General features: G+C 37.8%; 1 protein-coding gene across 1 annotated transcript in view; it reads left to right on the forward strand.

Moving 5' to 3' along the window:
• The first annotated feature begins 564 nt into the window (after positions 1-564).
• The window catches only part of cyfip2 (cytoplasmic FMR1 interacting protein 2), a 51,501-nt gene continuing 34,966 nt past the window's right edge, over positions 565-17,099 (forward strand). Inside the window, exons 1-2 of the mRNA XM_017474943.3 lie at positions 565-719; positions 16,457-16,606. Of these exons, the coding sequence (XP_017330432.1) occupies positions 16,490-16,606 (117 nt within the window). The 5' untranslated portion in view covers positions 565-719; positions 16,457-16,489. The remainder of the gene's footprint in view (positions 720-16,456; positions 16,607-17,099) is intronic.

The following is a 17,099-nucleotide window of genomic DNA, read 5'->3' on the forward strand; positions in this document are numbered from 1 at the left end:
TCTGAAGCCACACGTACTCCTGTGGTTACTGTGACAACAGCAAGCGGGAGGAGAATTGTTCAGCAGCAGCATGCCAATGTTCACTGTAAACACTCTGAAAACAATATACATTCTTAACTCCTAATATACTGAGAGCTGAGTTATTTCTTTTTTTCCCCAAGGATTTATTTAAAGGTCTACATCATGGAGACAACATTCACTTGCTGAAGCAACCTACCAATAACATATTGCCATTGACTCAGAATTAGGCTATATGAAATATAAGAAACAAGTGCTTGGATATTGCATTAAATAATAAAATGACGAATTATACTTGGCAGTGCTGCAGATCTTGCGGGAAGTAAATGAGGTCAGGGAAGGCAGTAGTACTGCAATACACATCTAAGTAGTAGCGTGAATATAAACACGATTTCAACATATAATCCTATCAGGTTTTTGGCACAGCGCAAACGCTCACACCTCGAAAGAGCACAGACATGATGACTCACATAGAGATGTGCAAAGTCTGATGGAACAGCCGCCGCCGTTAAAAGGGCCGTTGTCGCTTTAAGGAAATGCACTTGCAGCCATTTTCTGCTCTTTGTGTGGGGCGGATTAGCGGACAGCGACCGAGCTGAGAGCATCAGTTGTCTGATACAGAGCGAAACGCCGTCGTCGTGTCTTTACGCCGCTCTGCGATCATCGTCCAGTCGTTTGTCGTGCGGACATGCGATTTGCAGGTACGATCATTTATACCAGCATTTTTTTTTATGATAAGATGAGGCAGGGATGTGGGAGCAGGAACGAGACAGCGACGATGGCAGCAACCTGCTAGTGGTGGTGTAACGCTGCTCTCCATAACGTCACTCAGCTGTTTCAGTGCTGAAAATCAACGTTTTAGACTTCGAACGAGCATTGCAGATCATTTACATTACGCGGTAGGTGTATTTCTCGTGGCGTTTTAGAAAGCGTGTGATTATAACATTGAGTTAAGAAATGGAGCATCCACTGGGTGGTTCGGTGTGTGAGACTGATAGCATCCTTTCCCCTTATGGGTGGGGTGAGGGGAGGACTGGCGTTGAAGCCCTGCTTCTCTCAAACACATCTTGTTAAATCGATGTCCTGTTTTTGTTTTGTTGGTTTGATTTGATATGTTTGCCATTATTTGGGCTGTTTTTCATTTACGGTGGTGAAAATGTATTTTCTGTCGTTTCTTTTTCAAACGTCGAAGGTATCAGTGTGATGAGCTCGCTACGGATGCTAAGCTAGAGCTGCTAGCTAATTCAACGTTATGGAGCCTCGCGAAATAAACGGCCCTGCAGAATAAACTATAACAGATAACAAACATGATTAATTATTTAGCATTTCTTCAGCCTGTCCCTTGTTATTGGCTACATATTTTGAGGTCCCGGTGCATTCTGTGAGACAGATGTAGTAGATAGCATCTAGCAGTTGGTAATGGCTGACAGGGGTTTGTATAATTGGCCGAATATTCATGGAGAACATAATGAGAAATAATATAAGATTTTTTTGTGTGTGTGTGAATTCAAACCCAGGTATCATTCCATCACTATTATATATGTGTGTGTATATATGTATGTAGGTGTGTATATATGTATGTATGTATGTATGTATGTGTGTGTGTGTGTGTGTGTGTGTGTGTATATATATATATATATATATATATATATATATATATATATATATATATATATATATATATAATCTCTTCTTGAATGACAGTTTGACTATTTGGCCTCTTTCAGCATATCCAATACAGGCTAATGAAAATACATGCAGAGTTTCTGGACAGAAGACTTTTAGGACAGAGCTGATGAGAAATAAACAATGTTTGAACAAGTTAACTAGTTATCGACTGCTTTATCATGGTCTGACCCTGCAGTATGAAAAGGTTGCTTGCTAGTCATAAGTGAGGCATCCTGCTTGTTGAGAGATTCACTGTGATTTTCTTCGACATCTGTCTCATGTCAGTGATGTAGTTCTGTTCAGAGCTGTTCTCCGCCATTCAGTCTGGATATGATGGAAATTCATGTAAAGGCCCTAACACACCAGCTGGCAGTCTCTGATCTGTGGCCAGCAGTCACCTGTTGTTTTTGAGATGTATCCCAAATCACTGGCACTGTGCCCTTCATAGTGCCCATGCAGCGGATCATCACAGGCCAGCAGTAATGGACTGTTTTCTGTTTGACTGTTCAGCGGAACAAATGAGAACTCAGTGAAGACCTTTTAAAAAGATTACCACCGATGTGAAAGTGGCTAGGCTAATTTGTTTGGCCATATCCCAAACCACATGCTACCTTGGGTTGTCGCAATAATAACAGAAATTTGTTTTCTATACCAATACAGTGTGTAGCATTGTGATTCTCAATACCAGAATAATAATTTAGCCAAAAATATGTAAATAAAAATTTGGAGGAAAGCAGACTGTGGTCAACGAACACCCAAAGTTCAAACTGTTGGTGCTACATACACATATCAAGAGTAATATCCTTTTAATATATTTTGAAATCATGTGTTAGAGCCACTTACCAGTTAGGACTCAGGAAGCAAGATGCTGTGGTCTGGTGTCATAAGTTGGACAAAAGTGTTCGTTATAACAGTTACATTTGTAGTCCAATAATAGGACACCAAACTACACTAAAATAGCAGCAGGTAAAGGGGCAGGGCATTGAGGGAGACACTTGTGCCAAGTGCATGTATCATTAAATAGCATCACTTCATAAGGTGATGGTGTTTTCTGTGTTCATCACATTGTTATTATGAACAGCAATGTTTTATCACCCTCCTTCAAAGTTAGACTATTTAAAAATGAGTAAATTTGTCAATTGTGAAGAAGCACATACTGTGTCACAAGCTTAATAAGTCACTACTCGTGAAAAGCAGGTTCACGTGACCTCTAAATCGAGGTCTCAATGTTTGTCAGCCAGATTTCTCCCCAGATTAAATTGAGAAATGTGAAATTTACAACTCGTTTTGCATTCGGATAGTGTTATGTGTTCTTGCCCATCTAGTCTACAAGTTGTGCAACATCAGTGCAAGTATCAGTGCACATGCTGCTGGAGCCACTGAGCACATCTCGCTCAACTAAGTCACATTGACAGTGAATTACAGAATGAGAAAACCATCACATAACTGAGTATCTGTTAAAAAACAAAAAACAAACACATGCTCACCCTTGTCATCTGATGATGCATTCTAAGTCTTTAAATAGGTTTGTTTGTGTCACATGGTGTTTGAGGGAACATTTTGTAACACAACAGTCTATTCAAAGGTTCAGAGGGTGCCATACTGGGGGAACAAATGCGTGTATAACAGTGAGTGATACTCTGGTTTTGTTATGCTTACATAATGGTGAGGAATATGGACTGAGCAGTGTAGAGGGCCAAGGTAGACAAATATATTAGAAGTATATTAGACTTAGTCTAGTCAAATAGAGAAACCAAACAATCTCTGTTCTTGGCCGAACAACTCCTGTTCATGGTGTCCAACAATAGCAACAAAGTTAGCTAGTGTTAGTTCTAAAGTACAATATCCAAAAAATCAGGATGCTAGTTAAGTTAAATGCAGAGCACATAAGTGTTATACTAGTTGTGAATGTGGAGAGTAGCAGCTCCAGATTAGGTCTAACTGGTGGAGTACTTTCCACTGCATGACCCTATCTTCACCTATGACCACAAGCTGTCAGCACTGAGCGAAAGAACAAGGTCACGATTACAGGCGGTAGAAATGAGGTTCTTCCGCAGGGTTGCTGGGCTTACACTCTACCCGATGGCGTGAGAAGCTCAGCAGTCCAGGAGAGCTTTAAACTTTAGAGCCATTGCTCCTACAAATTGAGAGGAGTCAGGTGAGCTGGTTTCGACACCTTACGAGGAAACCCGCCAGTCAGCTCCCTCTAGATCTATTATCAGGCATGTCCCACTGGGTGAAGACACCAGAGCAAGTCCAGGCTCCACTGGAGAGATTATATCTATCATTTGGTTTGGGAATATCTGAGGATCCCCCAGGAGGAGCTGGAATCTGTGGCTAGGTGTAGAGAAGTCTGGGCTGACGTTCTCAGGCTGCTGTCACAGCGACCCACACCAGGAGCTAAATGAATGAATAGCTAAAGTAGTGAATGTTAGCTAACTAATGTTTTTTTTGTAAATAGGCCCATGTTGGTCAGCTTATAGGGGTTCTTTGGCCTGGGTCAGTGGCTGTCAGGTTCGGAGTTTGATTCTACTCACTATTTATGAAATTAACTGCTTCTCTAAGAATGTCCATGACAGAAGGACTGTTTTTGCATATGACTGTTTAACTTTGACTCTGAGACAATATTAGAGTTCAGCCATATGTTGCGATTGTTTAGATAATGTATGGACTATTTTCAAAATATTGCTCTTCAATAACCAATTGATTATAGCTGATCCTGTCTTCCAAAATTGATTGGCAAGTGACTTTATCATCACTATTCATTCATACAACGGAATGAGATATAGATAATCTGTTGTATAGATAATCATTAATAGCTCATTTGATCTTCTGTGGTTCTCTGACCTTTGTGCTAAAAGGCAGCTAAGCATTGGACAGCTGACAATGGTGTCACCAATGTCAGTTCTGCTCTCTCTCTAATGTCCCTGCTTAGGACACTTATCCTGTATGGGATGTGTTGCCAAGAATCCTTTCTTGAACCTCAATAAAATCAACACACTAGTTACCGGAAAGTCACTGGTACAATAACTTTGTATTGCTTTCTCTTTCGTTCAACATTTAGACAAATGAGATTGAGCTCAGTTTGGAAGTCGCTACAAGCAGAAGTATACTTCTGTTTATCATTTTTGTACTCGTCTTCATAAAGCCATTTGTTTACATTTAAATGTAAACCTAAATGAAGTTCACAGCATGAGAGTCTTCATACAGCTGAGTGGCTTTGTGAGATAACATGCATGCATCAGGAAACTCCACCTTCTGCACAAGTGCATGACACAGCACACATTTAACTTGACACTGACTTTCACATGCATTTAGTTTCGTTTTAGTTAAAGTTCTAAATTGGCCATCTCAGGCAATCCTCAGTATTTGTTTCTTTTGCTTTTTTTAAAATCAGTGATATATGCAGAACATTATTCATCTGTATGAAGTGCCTGCGAGAGCCATGATTTGTTTCTGTATGTTGACGTATTTCCTTTTGAAACAGGAAGTCAGGGAGGGAGTGTGTTAAAGGGCTTGACTGATCTACTGCAGAGCGATGCATGCATTTTATTTGCTGCAAATTGACAAATTATAAGCTATAAAATTTAAATAAGAATATCTATAAAAACATTAATTTTCTATGCATATATATAACACGGAGTCATGATTTCAGCGACAGCAACGAGATTCTGAACTTTATTCAAATTACGTATGATACAGTAAAATGACAAATCCAAACAACTGGCTCAAACAATTCTTCGGACCAATCATATGACGCACATGATACAGCATTTTCTCATTCCACTTTCTCACAACTTTAGCTTCTACCTGCTTTTAGTACCAGTGTACTGCTTGATTCAATAAAAAAGGAATAAAAACTGTGTTTTCATCATATACTGTAATATACCTTTCATTAAATCTGAACAGAGATATAAATTTTTTTTTTTTTTTTTTTTTTTTTTAAATAGCAAAGATCATTGGTGTCTCTGGAGAGTGTGCTCATAATAGCTAAATGGTGCACTTATATAGCGCTTTACACTGTGTCTCATTCACCCATACACCAATGGTAGCCATGCAAGGTGCTAATTTGCCATCGGGAGCAACTTGGGGTTCAGTGTCTTGCCCAAGGACGCTTCGGCATGTGGAATCAAACCACCAACCCTATGATTAGTGGACAACCCACGCTACCACCTGAGCCACAGCTGCCTAATAGCTAATACGAATTCTGGCATGTAACACATCATTTTCACTTTATTAAATTATTACAATTCATTTTAAGTACATTAAAACAAATAAATCGTATACTGTAGTAAACCCTATGCTACAATTTGGCCAGACAAACTACAAGTGACATGAGTGACTTGTTGCTCTCTAGTGTGAATGTACAGTTAGGCTTTATCACAGCAACGGCTGCTGGAAAACCATTAAAAAGTAATTGCACAAAGTTAATTGGCTTTGTTCACGCAGCAGTGCAAATCTGATTTTTTTTTTTCTCATTTAAAAATTCTACTTATTAATCAATATACATATCCACTAATTACAGTGAAGCTAATAGGAAAGGTATGTAGGTACATGATGAATGTGACAGACCATTTGTAGTGTAAATTCTAAGTAATTAATTCCAATTGTTTGCCTGGTCAGTAGCCAGTGAGTGTACATAGTTTTGCTTACAAACTCCTAAAAACTGAGCTTGATGATCATTTTTAATTATATGAAATAAATTCTTTATTATTTCTATGCAGTTAAAATAAAATAAAAATCTGTAAAGGTTTTAAAGGATTAACATGTTTAACTCATCTGCTAACGGCTAGAGTTTGAAATGCTGTTTAACATGTAATTAAAAGATAAAGCTTTGATATCCCAGCAATGTGTATTGTCACCAAATTTATCATGACATCAGTATTATATTGTCATATTGTCGTGCCCTGATTTGAAATAACATACAAAAGAGAACTACATCATTCCATGTTAATCATGATGATTAGATCTTGCTGCTTTACACAGATTTTTTTATAGTGGAACAATTTTTAATCAGTTAAATTGCTGGATAGTGTATAGTATAGTGCAATAGTACTGACATTATCTGTATCTGTTTAGTGCTGAAAATATTTGTATTTGTTTTAATGTTTGTATTAAATCCTGGCAAGGTTTCTACTGTACCTTCTATTTAATGCGCCTGAGTAAGCAAGCTAACTACAGTGCTGTGAAAAAGTATTTATTTTCGGATTTCTTCTATTTTTGTGTATATCTCATACTAAATTGTTTTAGATCTTCAAATGAAATACAACATAAAACAAAGGCATCCTGAGTAAACGCACAATACATTTTTTTTTTATTGAAGCAAAAAAATCACCCATCACCCATGTGAAAAACTAATTGCCCTCTTAAACTTAAAATCTGGTTGTGACACCTTTAGCAGAAATAACTGCAACCAAACACTTCTGATAACTGGAGATCAGACTTTCACTTACTTCTAGGACTAGGACTTACTCCTTTGCTTTGGATCATTGTCTTGCTGCATAATCCAGTTGTGCTTGAGTTTCAATTTACAGACTGAAGACCGGACATTCTCCTTTAGGATTTTCTGTTAGAGAGCAGAATTCATGTTTCCCACAATTATTGTAAATTGTCCAGGCCCTGAAGCAGCAAAGCATCCCCACACCATCACACTGCCACCACCATGCTTGACCGTAGTTATGGTGTTCTTTTTGTGGAATTCTCTGTTTAGTTTACACCAGATGTAACGAGACCCCTGTCTTCCAAACAGTTCCACTTTTGACTTATCAGACTCCTCAAGATGTGTTTTGGCAAAAGTCGGACGAAGCTTAATGTTCTTCTGGGTTAACAGTGGTTTTCACCTGAGGTCATGTTGGAAATAAAAGGTAACATTGACATAAACAGTAAACTGAAGAAAGTAATTGTCGGTGATTCTGGGTTTCTGCTTATGCTAGTGTGCATATGGCATCATGCGCCGTCAACTAGGAAGCAGCTTATACTTCCAGTTAGTAAAAACCCACTAGTGTTCCATTTGAGATTATATTACTTTTCTAAAATTCAGACACTAGACTGTAGAGTACATCGTGCACAGTGTAAGTGCACATCACTTTATTTGGGAGACAACTTTTAGTATTTACTCTCCACAGCACGGGATATATTTACTCACTATGTTACTTATGTTACGAAAACACACTTCGGAGAGTAAATACAAATCTAATATCGATTAGTTGTTGCAGCGCTAGTTGATTTGATTGAACAGGGTTTGCAGTAATCAGGCCTGGTTGCGTCTAGTCCAGCTAAACCCCATTATGAATGCAGTTTCCTATATTTGAGGAATTAGTAACTATGGGGGCAAATACATTTTCTCACATGCCCAGTTGGAATTGGATAACTTTTTTTGCTTCAATAAACATTATCATTTAAAAACTGTATTTTGTGTTTACTCAGGTTGCGTTTGTTTTATCTTAGATTTTGTTTTAATTTCTGAAACAATTTAGTATGAAATGTAGACAAAAGAGAAGATATCAGGAAATACTTTTTCACAGCACTGTATATTTCAAACCAGTGAAACGGTTATTTAGGCTACAGTTAATAACAGCCTTCTAATAATATTTTATCTGATTTAGATTTTTCTGGGCATTGTTACATTTCAGAGAGATAAGAAAAGTTTGCTGGACATGTTGCCAGAATCTGTTATAAAGTTGGGATGCACTTGTGGTGCTTCTGTGAGTCAAAATTTGGTCCTTGAAGTATGATTTTATTATCATGCTTATGTGATTTTCTCTGAAAATTTAGTTTTAATAAAGATGAAGAATGATCATGTAATGAAACATTCAGAAATGCATACCACTGTTAACTCACCAAACATTCTGAGCTAGTTTTAATTGTTTGTGAGGTTTTTGAGTTGTAGTCCTTTGCTGAAACATGGCTGCCCTTCCCTAAAACCTACTGTATGTTCAGCTCATCCATAGCCATGCTTTATAATCAGTCCAAACACTGTTATAATGTCATGGATAGTAAATACGTGCTGCCCTGTATGCTTATTGTCCTGTGTATCTATTGTCTGTTTTTGCTCTTTATGTAGCCTTGTGTACTACACTGCTGCATTGTTATATGTTGCACAATGCACCTGAAGATATTTTGTCCCTCTGTATACACATTATATGGAGGAATGACAATGAATTACACTTTACGGGACAAAGTCAGAGTTCAGGTGTGTGTTTTCTGTTTTATTATTATGTAATTCAGCAGCTTTCATACATAATTTCTTAGTTTTGCAAATGGCAGTCATTGTGTATAATTCTTTGAGCTTTAAAATACTTTGCAGTTCTCACAGCTGTCCGATATGAAGAAAGCTAAATCCTGCGGTGCATTTAAACCTCTGGGTGCTTTAATTCAGAAGTCAGCACGGTGTGAATAATATTCATGAGGCCTTTTAATAGAGTAAGGTGAAGGAGGAGAGATTTAGCCATGATCGCTCCTCTGGGTCTTTGTTCTGTGTATTAGCTTCGTAAATGAAGCCTGTTACAGCCTCTCTGTGAGGTCAGAATCAGACAATGAGGCACATGATGTCTGAACTGGCTTTCAGCAATCTGACTGAAGTACAGAGAGCATATTAACAGACCTTTAACCACAGTGGAAGAGCTCGTAACACTTGTCTGCCTAACCCTAACCCTAAGTCATTTGATCATACCTTTTAAGCATTTGAAAACTAAAGAAGTAAATTGGTGAATATTTCAATAGTTATATTGCCTCTAGTACTCAAACAGCACTGATGGATTTGTAGAAAAGCCTTTCCATTCAACTAGGTCTGTGACTTCAGTAGACTTTTTCCAAGATTTATTACTGAGAATGAATCATTACAGTGATTCATTAGCAAATGGAATCCAGATATGGTGTAGTAGAAGTAAGACAGGTTTAAATTAACATGTTGCTGCTACTTTGCAGTACTGCTCAACTAAAACAGTGTCTTATTAAGATAGAGTTTTTGATAAATGAACACATGTCAGCATGTGGTTGTAGCACTAACCACTTGCACACTTTTGTATATTGTTCAATTTATAAGTTCCTCTCTAACTTCCTGTTTCCAGTTTTCTGAATAGGCAAGTTATTGTCTTGTTTTATATAGTCTCTCAGTTGAATTGTATTTACACAGTTCTTTTTTTTTTTTCTTCTTTTTTTTTTTTGCAGAAATATCAAAAGGTAAGCTAAACATATAGCAGTATTGATCAGTTGCCCTTGGTTACTTGGTGAAAGTGAAGATCAGCCTCAGTGAAATTGAAAATCAGATGGCTTGTAGAAGATTCACCTTTTGCCATCTGTAATGATGATCATTAGAACAAGATTTTTAATTTTCCCAGAAAGCAAGTTATACACTGAACACCTGGTGTGATTTTACTTTGACTGTGTGGACAGTGTCTGGTAACTGTGTAACTGTGTTACCGTTGTACAAACCGCATGTGTAAATACTCACACATCCGATCACAGCATGCGCTATTTTTAATTTGTGCATGAACATGTTGTACCTGTGTTACTAACATAGACACAACCCGTGCGAGTCCAACCTGAGTCTGGCACTTTGGTGAAGTCATATCAAACTGAGTGTTTCTAAATTCAGCATGGCTGCTTTTGACAGAATGTGTGTGTTAGACACAGCATAACCAACTAGGGCTGCACAATAACGGCTGCAATGATTGAAATCACAATTATTTACTGATTTGATAAATGGTCTGCACTTAAATGGCGCCTTTTAACCTATGCAGTTCTACAGAGTAGGGCTGCACAATTAACCAAATATCGATCTTGATTATGATTTTGACTGCCCACGATTACAGGAACATGATCGACTGCAATATTAAAGTTTAAAGTTTGTCCTTCACTCATAGAAAACTCCACAGCAGATCAAATCAATCGCTTCCTAAACTTACAGCCAGTCACCTCAGATTGGCGCAGGGATAACGTCATTTTGTAATGCCAAAACCCGGAAATGAGTTAGCATTTTAGCGCTCGCACTGCCAGCTTCGCTTCGAGCTCCAGCACCTGCATGAGGGAAATCATGACTCTAACCTGTTGCTAAATGGGACTACACATGTTGTTGGGGACATTAAACATAATCACGCCAAACAGGAAAAGTCTTTGCAGATAAACTGGTTCAGGTTTGCTGTACACAATTCTCAAAAAAAGAACGTGGATGAAGATTCATCCACAGAGTAAATCCGTATTATGGAAAATGTTTTTGAATCAAGTTTGGAAAAATTAAAAAGTTGTCAGAAGCTTGGTGATAGTGACGTTGAAGTCGAGCGACCGTGGTGTAGTTCGTTTATAGCATACAGTTAGCTTTTTATTTCTGGCGATTGTATTTAGGTTTCAAACTTCATAAAAGTTGTGTTCATTTGTGAAAATTATCTTGATGGACAAAACGTGTTAATATTATAAACCTTTGTTGGTCACAGAGATTATTTTTTGCAATAATCCTAAGGCCTATGGGAAAATCCAATTGGGTTTTTGTTGAGGGAACCTGTGTGATGATAACTTGCGGGTTCCGGTACAAAATGACGTCGTCCCTGCACCAATGCTTAAAGAAATTTATTTATCATCTTAAAAATTTTGAGGTAATTAGTTTCATCAAATTTTTTGAGTTAAATGAACTTATCCAGTTTTACAGTGTGGATGCAATCAGCCTGTGGCACTGCTGAGGTGTTCTGGAAGCCCAGTTTACTTTGAAGAGCCTTCAGCTCGTCTGTATTGTTCTGGGTCTGGTGTCTCTCATAGATTTTCTATGGGGTTCAGGTCAGGCAAGTTTGTTGGCCAATCAAGCACAGTAATACCATGCTCAGTAAACCAGTTACTAGAAGTTTGCTTGGACCAATACCAGCAGATGACATGGCACCCCAAATTATCACTGACTATGGAAACTTCACACTGGACTTCAAGCAACATCAATACTGTGTCTCCATTCTTCCTCCAGGTTCTGGAACTTTGATTTCCAAATTAAATGCAAAATTTACTTTCATCTTCCCCATGATTGTGGTTGTGTGTACTGAACCAGACTGAGAGATTAAAGGCTCAGGAAACCTTTGCAGGTGTTTTGAGTTAATTAGCTGATTAGAGCTCTTTTCAGGTCGACATTTCTGTCTCATAAATTCTTTATTCGAATATTTTGAGATACTGGATTTTTGATTTCCATGAGCCGTAATCATCAAGATTAAAACAAACAAACAAAAAAAGGTTTGAAATATTTCACTTTATGTGTAATGAATGAACATGTGAAAGTTCCACTTTTTGAGTTAAATTATGGGGGGAAAAAAAAAAAAACTTTTCCATGATATTCAAATTTTTGAGATGAACCTGTATTTGTTTAATTGAGTAAGCAAACGTGCACCGGGTTTCAATTCCTGCCTCTTCCCTGTGTGCATGGAGTTTGCATTATCTTCTCGTGCTTCTGTGTGTGTGTGTGTGTGTGTGTGTGTGTGTGTGTGTGTGTGTGTGTGTGTGTGATTGTGTTCTGCGACCACCTTTTGCCCCAAGTCCCCTGCGATTGCTCCCCCACAACCCTGTGTAGGATAAGTGAGAAAATGGATGGATGGATTTATGAAGTAAGCCAATGTTACATTTATGATTAAAGAATGGCTTAAATTGTGCAGCCCACTGAGCAAGTCTATTTAAGATCACACATCGAGTTTCACCAAAAATCTATGAGGCACTGCTCTCTGTCCTAACCCCAGTCCCTCCCAGACTGTTTATTAAATGAACTCTTTTTTTTTTTCTTTTTTTTTCTTCCCCCAGGTCTTGGTGAGGTGTTCTCATTATTTTCCAAACTGCAGTTCTGAGCATTACTTTGTGTCTGTCTTCTTGGTTTGGACCATTTGCTTTCTCTGTGATTTTGATCCGGTGATTTATTGCTCTGTTTGCCTGGTCGTTGAACCATACTCATCAGTAGATTCCGTTTCGACCAGTATTCTGCCTCCTGACTTGGATTCTTGATAAAGATTAAGCTTGTGCTTACTGCTTACATCTACCAGCCCTGGAAATCAAGACAGTTACATTACGCAGCATGGTTAAAGGTGAATATGTGATGATTTAGGCTTGAAGTTTGCACCATTGTGAAATTGGAGGCTTATAAGCTGTCCTCACTTGTTAGCTGTGACAGTTTTAACTATAGAATTAGAGAGTCCAAGGCCACTTTAGAGTTCCTATAAAAATGCAGAAAAAAAGACTTCCTTTTTGTATGGACTAACACACCATACACTACACTAATACATACACTATACACACACACACACACACACACACACACACTCAAATACATACTATCTCTCTTAAATACACCATGCTATGTATTTACTATAGGACAAAAATATAATTATAGAGAGGTACATCTGCCATTTCACAACTGTTTCATACACAGTACTGCTTTGTGGCTGTTATAGCTTGTGTGTTGTATTCACCATTCAAACATTAAGCATCTGCAATGTGGAATAGAACAATGGTCAGTACAGCAAACATTGAAATGTCTTGGTTAATACACAAGCATTCCTTTTAATGATGAAAACAAAGGACACTCTGTATCTCCTGTAGGTCTGTTTATTTATTTTTTTGTCCAATTTTAATTTCCTACTAACATTTATAACATCTTAAATGTCATATTAAGTTAATCAGACCAAGAGGGGCTGGCATAGTCAGCCAGTAATCAAAACACTGACCAATCATACACAGAGAATGCATGGCAGAGAATAAATCTTGTATAGGTTTTACTCAATAAAATGAGAATAAATGAAGGAATAAGCTCACATATTTATGAGTGTCTTGCATCAATGCAAACTGTATTTTGGTGTTAAAAATTGATGGTCAGGAAAGGGCTACACAATTAATGGGATGTTGATTGCGATTACGATTTTGACTGCCCACGATTAAATGAACATGATCGACTGCGATATTAACATTTAAAGTTCGTCCTCTGTTCATAGAAAACTCCGCTGCAGATCAAATCAAGCGCTTCCTAAACTTACAGCCAATCGCCATAGAGTGTCGCAGGGATGACGTCATTTTGTAATGCCAAAACCCGGAAACGGGAATGGCATTTTAGCGCTCGAGCGCCAGCTTCGCTGCACGCTCCAGCGCTTTGCACAAGGAGAAATCATGGAACTAACATAATGATAATTGCACTACAGAGGTTGTCGGGGACATTAAACGTCATCATGCCGAACAGGAAAAAACTTTGCAGATAAACTTAGGGCTCTACAGTGCGACCATTTCACTCGCATTTGCGACTGAATAGCACTTTGTGCAACTGTGAATAAATATTTTTTCGCACCGGTGTGAGTGACCCGTTCAGAGTTAATGTAATACAATCGGAATAAAAACTACAGGAAGTCCAAAATGCATCTACACAGCGCAACAGTTACTTTCACACTGCTTTTCATCTCCTCTGTCAACCGAACAAGTGTGTAAATACTGCAGAGAAGCCATTATGATCGAGAGTAACTACATCATCTGCTTCTCTCAACTCTCCGATCTAACAAACTGCCATCTTTTATTGATCCCGCAAAATGTCCTGAACCTGCACCTGCTCATGTAGACACAGCGGCTTCGCGCGGAGTAAATTAATAATAATGCTAACGCTACAAGGTGGGTTTTAGTTCAAACATCTTTATTAAATAATTCCTCACCAATCATAATCAAAAGTAGCAACTGTTCTGTCTGTAAACATACAGTACACTGCTGCTCTCCTTAACTAACTCTAATTCACTCCATTTAAACTCATGGTTGCCAGATATCACTAGAAAAGTCAACTCCAGTTTTGATTTAATCCCCCCAAAACACAATATTATCAGCAGACATGGACACTGTACTGGGGGAACCGATCTAAAAGGAACAACTGATAAACAAACAAACAGAAAACTAATAAAATGTAAAAACCGAAAATGTGCTTAGTTATAAATAAATAATTGAATATAAAAATAGATTATAATAACTTCATAAAATATAAATAAAATGAGAAATTAAATGATGTTTAATTACTATGGGTTGCATTTAATATCAATTTTACATTAAGCTTAGTTCTGTCATAAATGTCCAGCTCAAGTTTTCTCATGCCTACTTATATTTACTAATATCGTGGCACATTAATGTTACCATCTCAAAAAAGAAAAAGAAAAAATGTTTAAAAAAAACCCCCCAAAAACCTAAACTTTTTGTAATTAGGAGCAAAAGTTCTCCTAAAAGAAATTGTCTTGCGTCTCTCCTCCTGTAAACACTGTTAAAGATTTGTACATTAGCAAGAATGTAGCACAACATGGAGGTGAAAGCAGCGGTCTGTTTATTTAAATCTGAAAGTGCAATAAAAATATGTTGTCCCTAAAATCAATGAATAATCGTGATAAATAATCGACATCTCAATATTGATCAAAAATAATCGGGATTATCATTTTGGCCATAATTGTGCAGCCCTAGGTCAGGATTAACTAAACAGGCATGAGTGACTCATAGGATTTAGCAGTCCATACAGGATTTCACAGCATTTTTGTGATTGTTGCGGCCGAAAATGCTTGATTTTGCTACAGCTTTTTTTTGCAATGCAAATTTGCGATGCGATTTTATGGTAAATGAGACCTTTTCACTGTACTCATGTTCAACACACGTGAATTGAAGAGAGTTCTGGCTGAATGCGCTTTGCGATGACATCACATGACGCGTCCTAGCCCAAATCTGCGGAAAAAAATCTGCCGTAATTTTAAAAAATCGCAAGCTCCTCAAAATATTGCGCCGTTTACTTGATTTCGCGTTACTTTCAGTGACTGCTTTTGTCTAATTGAATATGAATTTGTGTAAATGTACTTTTCAGAGAGCTAATTATTGTATATATGACCCACTTATTAATATTTATCATGTATCAGATACTGATAATGAGAATAATGATTTAAATAAATTCAAACCAAAAGCAGTCTTAAAACAATATTGTCTTTCCAAGATTTGGAGAAGGTTATTCATGTTTGTATCACATCATGTTTAGATTATTGTAATTCATTGTACTTGGGTCTTCCTCAGTCATCTCTTGCTGGCCTCTAGATGGTTCAAAATGCAGCTGCAAGGTTATTGACAAGGGCAAAGAAATATGATCGTGTCACCCCAATTTTATCCTCGCATCCATTGGCTCCCAGTCCATTTTAGGATCCAGTTTAAGATTCGGTTGTTTGTTTTTAAAGCTCTTAATTATCAAGCTCCTTCTTATCTCGAAGGTCTTCTTATTCCACATTCATCTGGCAGATTTTTAAGATCTTCTGATAGGTCTCTCTCTTTGTATGTCCCTCGATCCCGTTTAAAAACTAAGGGTGATGGCGCTTTTTCAGTTTCTGCCCCTCGTCTATGGAATTAAGTGTCACTGGACAGCCGCCTTGCACCTTCTATTATCATTTTTAGAGGCTGAAAGCATATCTTTTCTCCCTGGCATTTTAATCGAATTTTAGTATTATTTTATTGTCGGTTTTCTATTTGGTTTTATTCTGTTTTTGTGTTTAACTTTTTGTTACTCTGTTCAGCACTTTGGTCAGCTTTGCTGTATTTAAATGTGCTATATAAATAAAATTTACTTACTTACAGTCATGAAGCCCATGCACTTTCTAAAAAGTTTTTTTTTAAATACTGTATTAGGCATATGTTAACTAGGTAAGGTGTACAAAGTTATTTCCAACTTTTGAGATCACCTACCAAGTAGGTCATGCCCATCAGTCTAAATGTAATCAAAGTTTGTGAGACGCACTTGTCTTAGTAAAATATGTCCCTCTGTGTTCAGGCTGGACTGCTTTGTGAGTGAACAAGCGCAGCCATGACGACCCACGTGACTCTGGAGGATGCGCTGTCCAACGTGGACCTGCTGGAGGAGCTGCCACTCCCCGACCAGCAGCCATGCATTGAGCCTCCACCCTCTTCCATCATGTACCAGGTATGCCTGCTTTGTGTCTCACTGCACATCAGATATCTACCATAAAGAAATATTATGGGATGTTGAGTTCAACAGACAATTAAATTCTAACATTTCCATCAAGCATCGCTGTTATATACTGAGTTGCCAGTTTATTAGGTACATCTCCTGCTTTAACACAAATTGTACATTCTGATAAGCCTTACACCACACGACTGTAGATTGTGATATAAATCAGACACAACAGCATTTTAGGTCAAATAGTATTCAGTTGAGAATTTGAATACGCAAATTGAGTGACCTTACTTAATGATAGCTGACTCTCGTGTTGGTTTTATCATCTCCCATATATCTGACATCCTGAACTTTTCACTCAGTCATTTCTATGATGCAGCAAGAAAGTTGTGAAACGTGAAACAGTATCAACAATCAGCAATTGTGTGGATTAAAACAGCTTGTGAATCATGCAAGCAAACAGTCACACACAACCAGTCAAATGGTATGCAAATTCAGC

This window comes from Ictalurus punctatus, chromosome 8 (assembly GCF_001660625.3).
Source record: "Ictalurus punctatus breed USDA103 chromosome 8, Coco_2.0, whole genome shotgun sequence".
NCBI classification, from domain to species: Eukaryota; Metazoa; Chordata; class Actinopteri; order Siluriformes; family Ictaluridae; genus Ictalurus; species Ictalurus punctatus.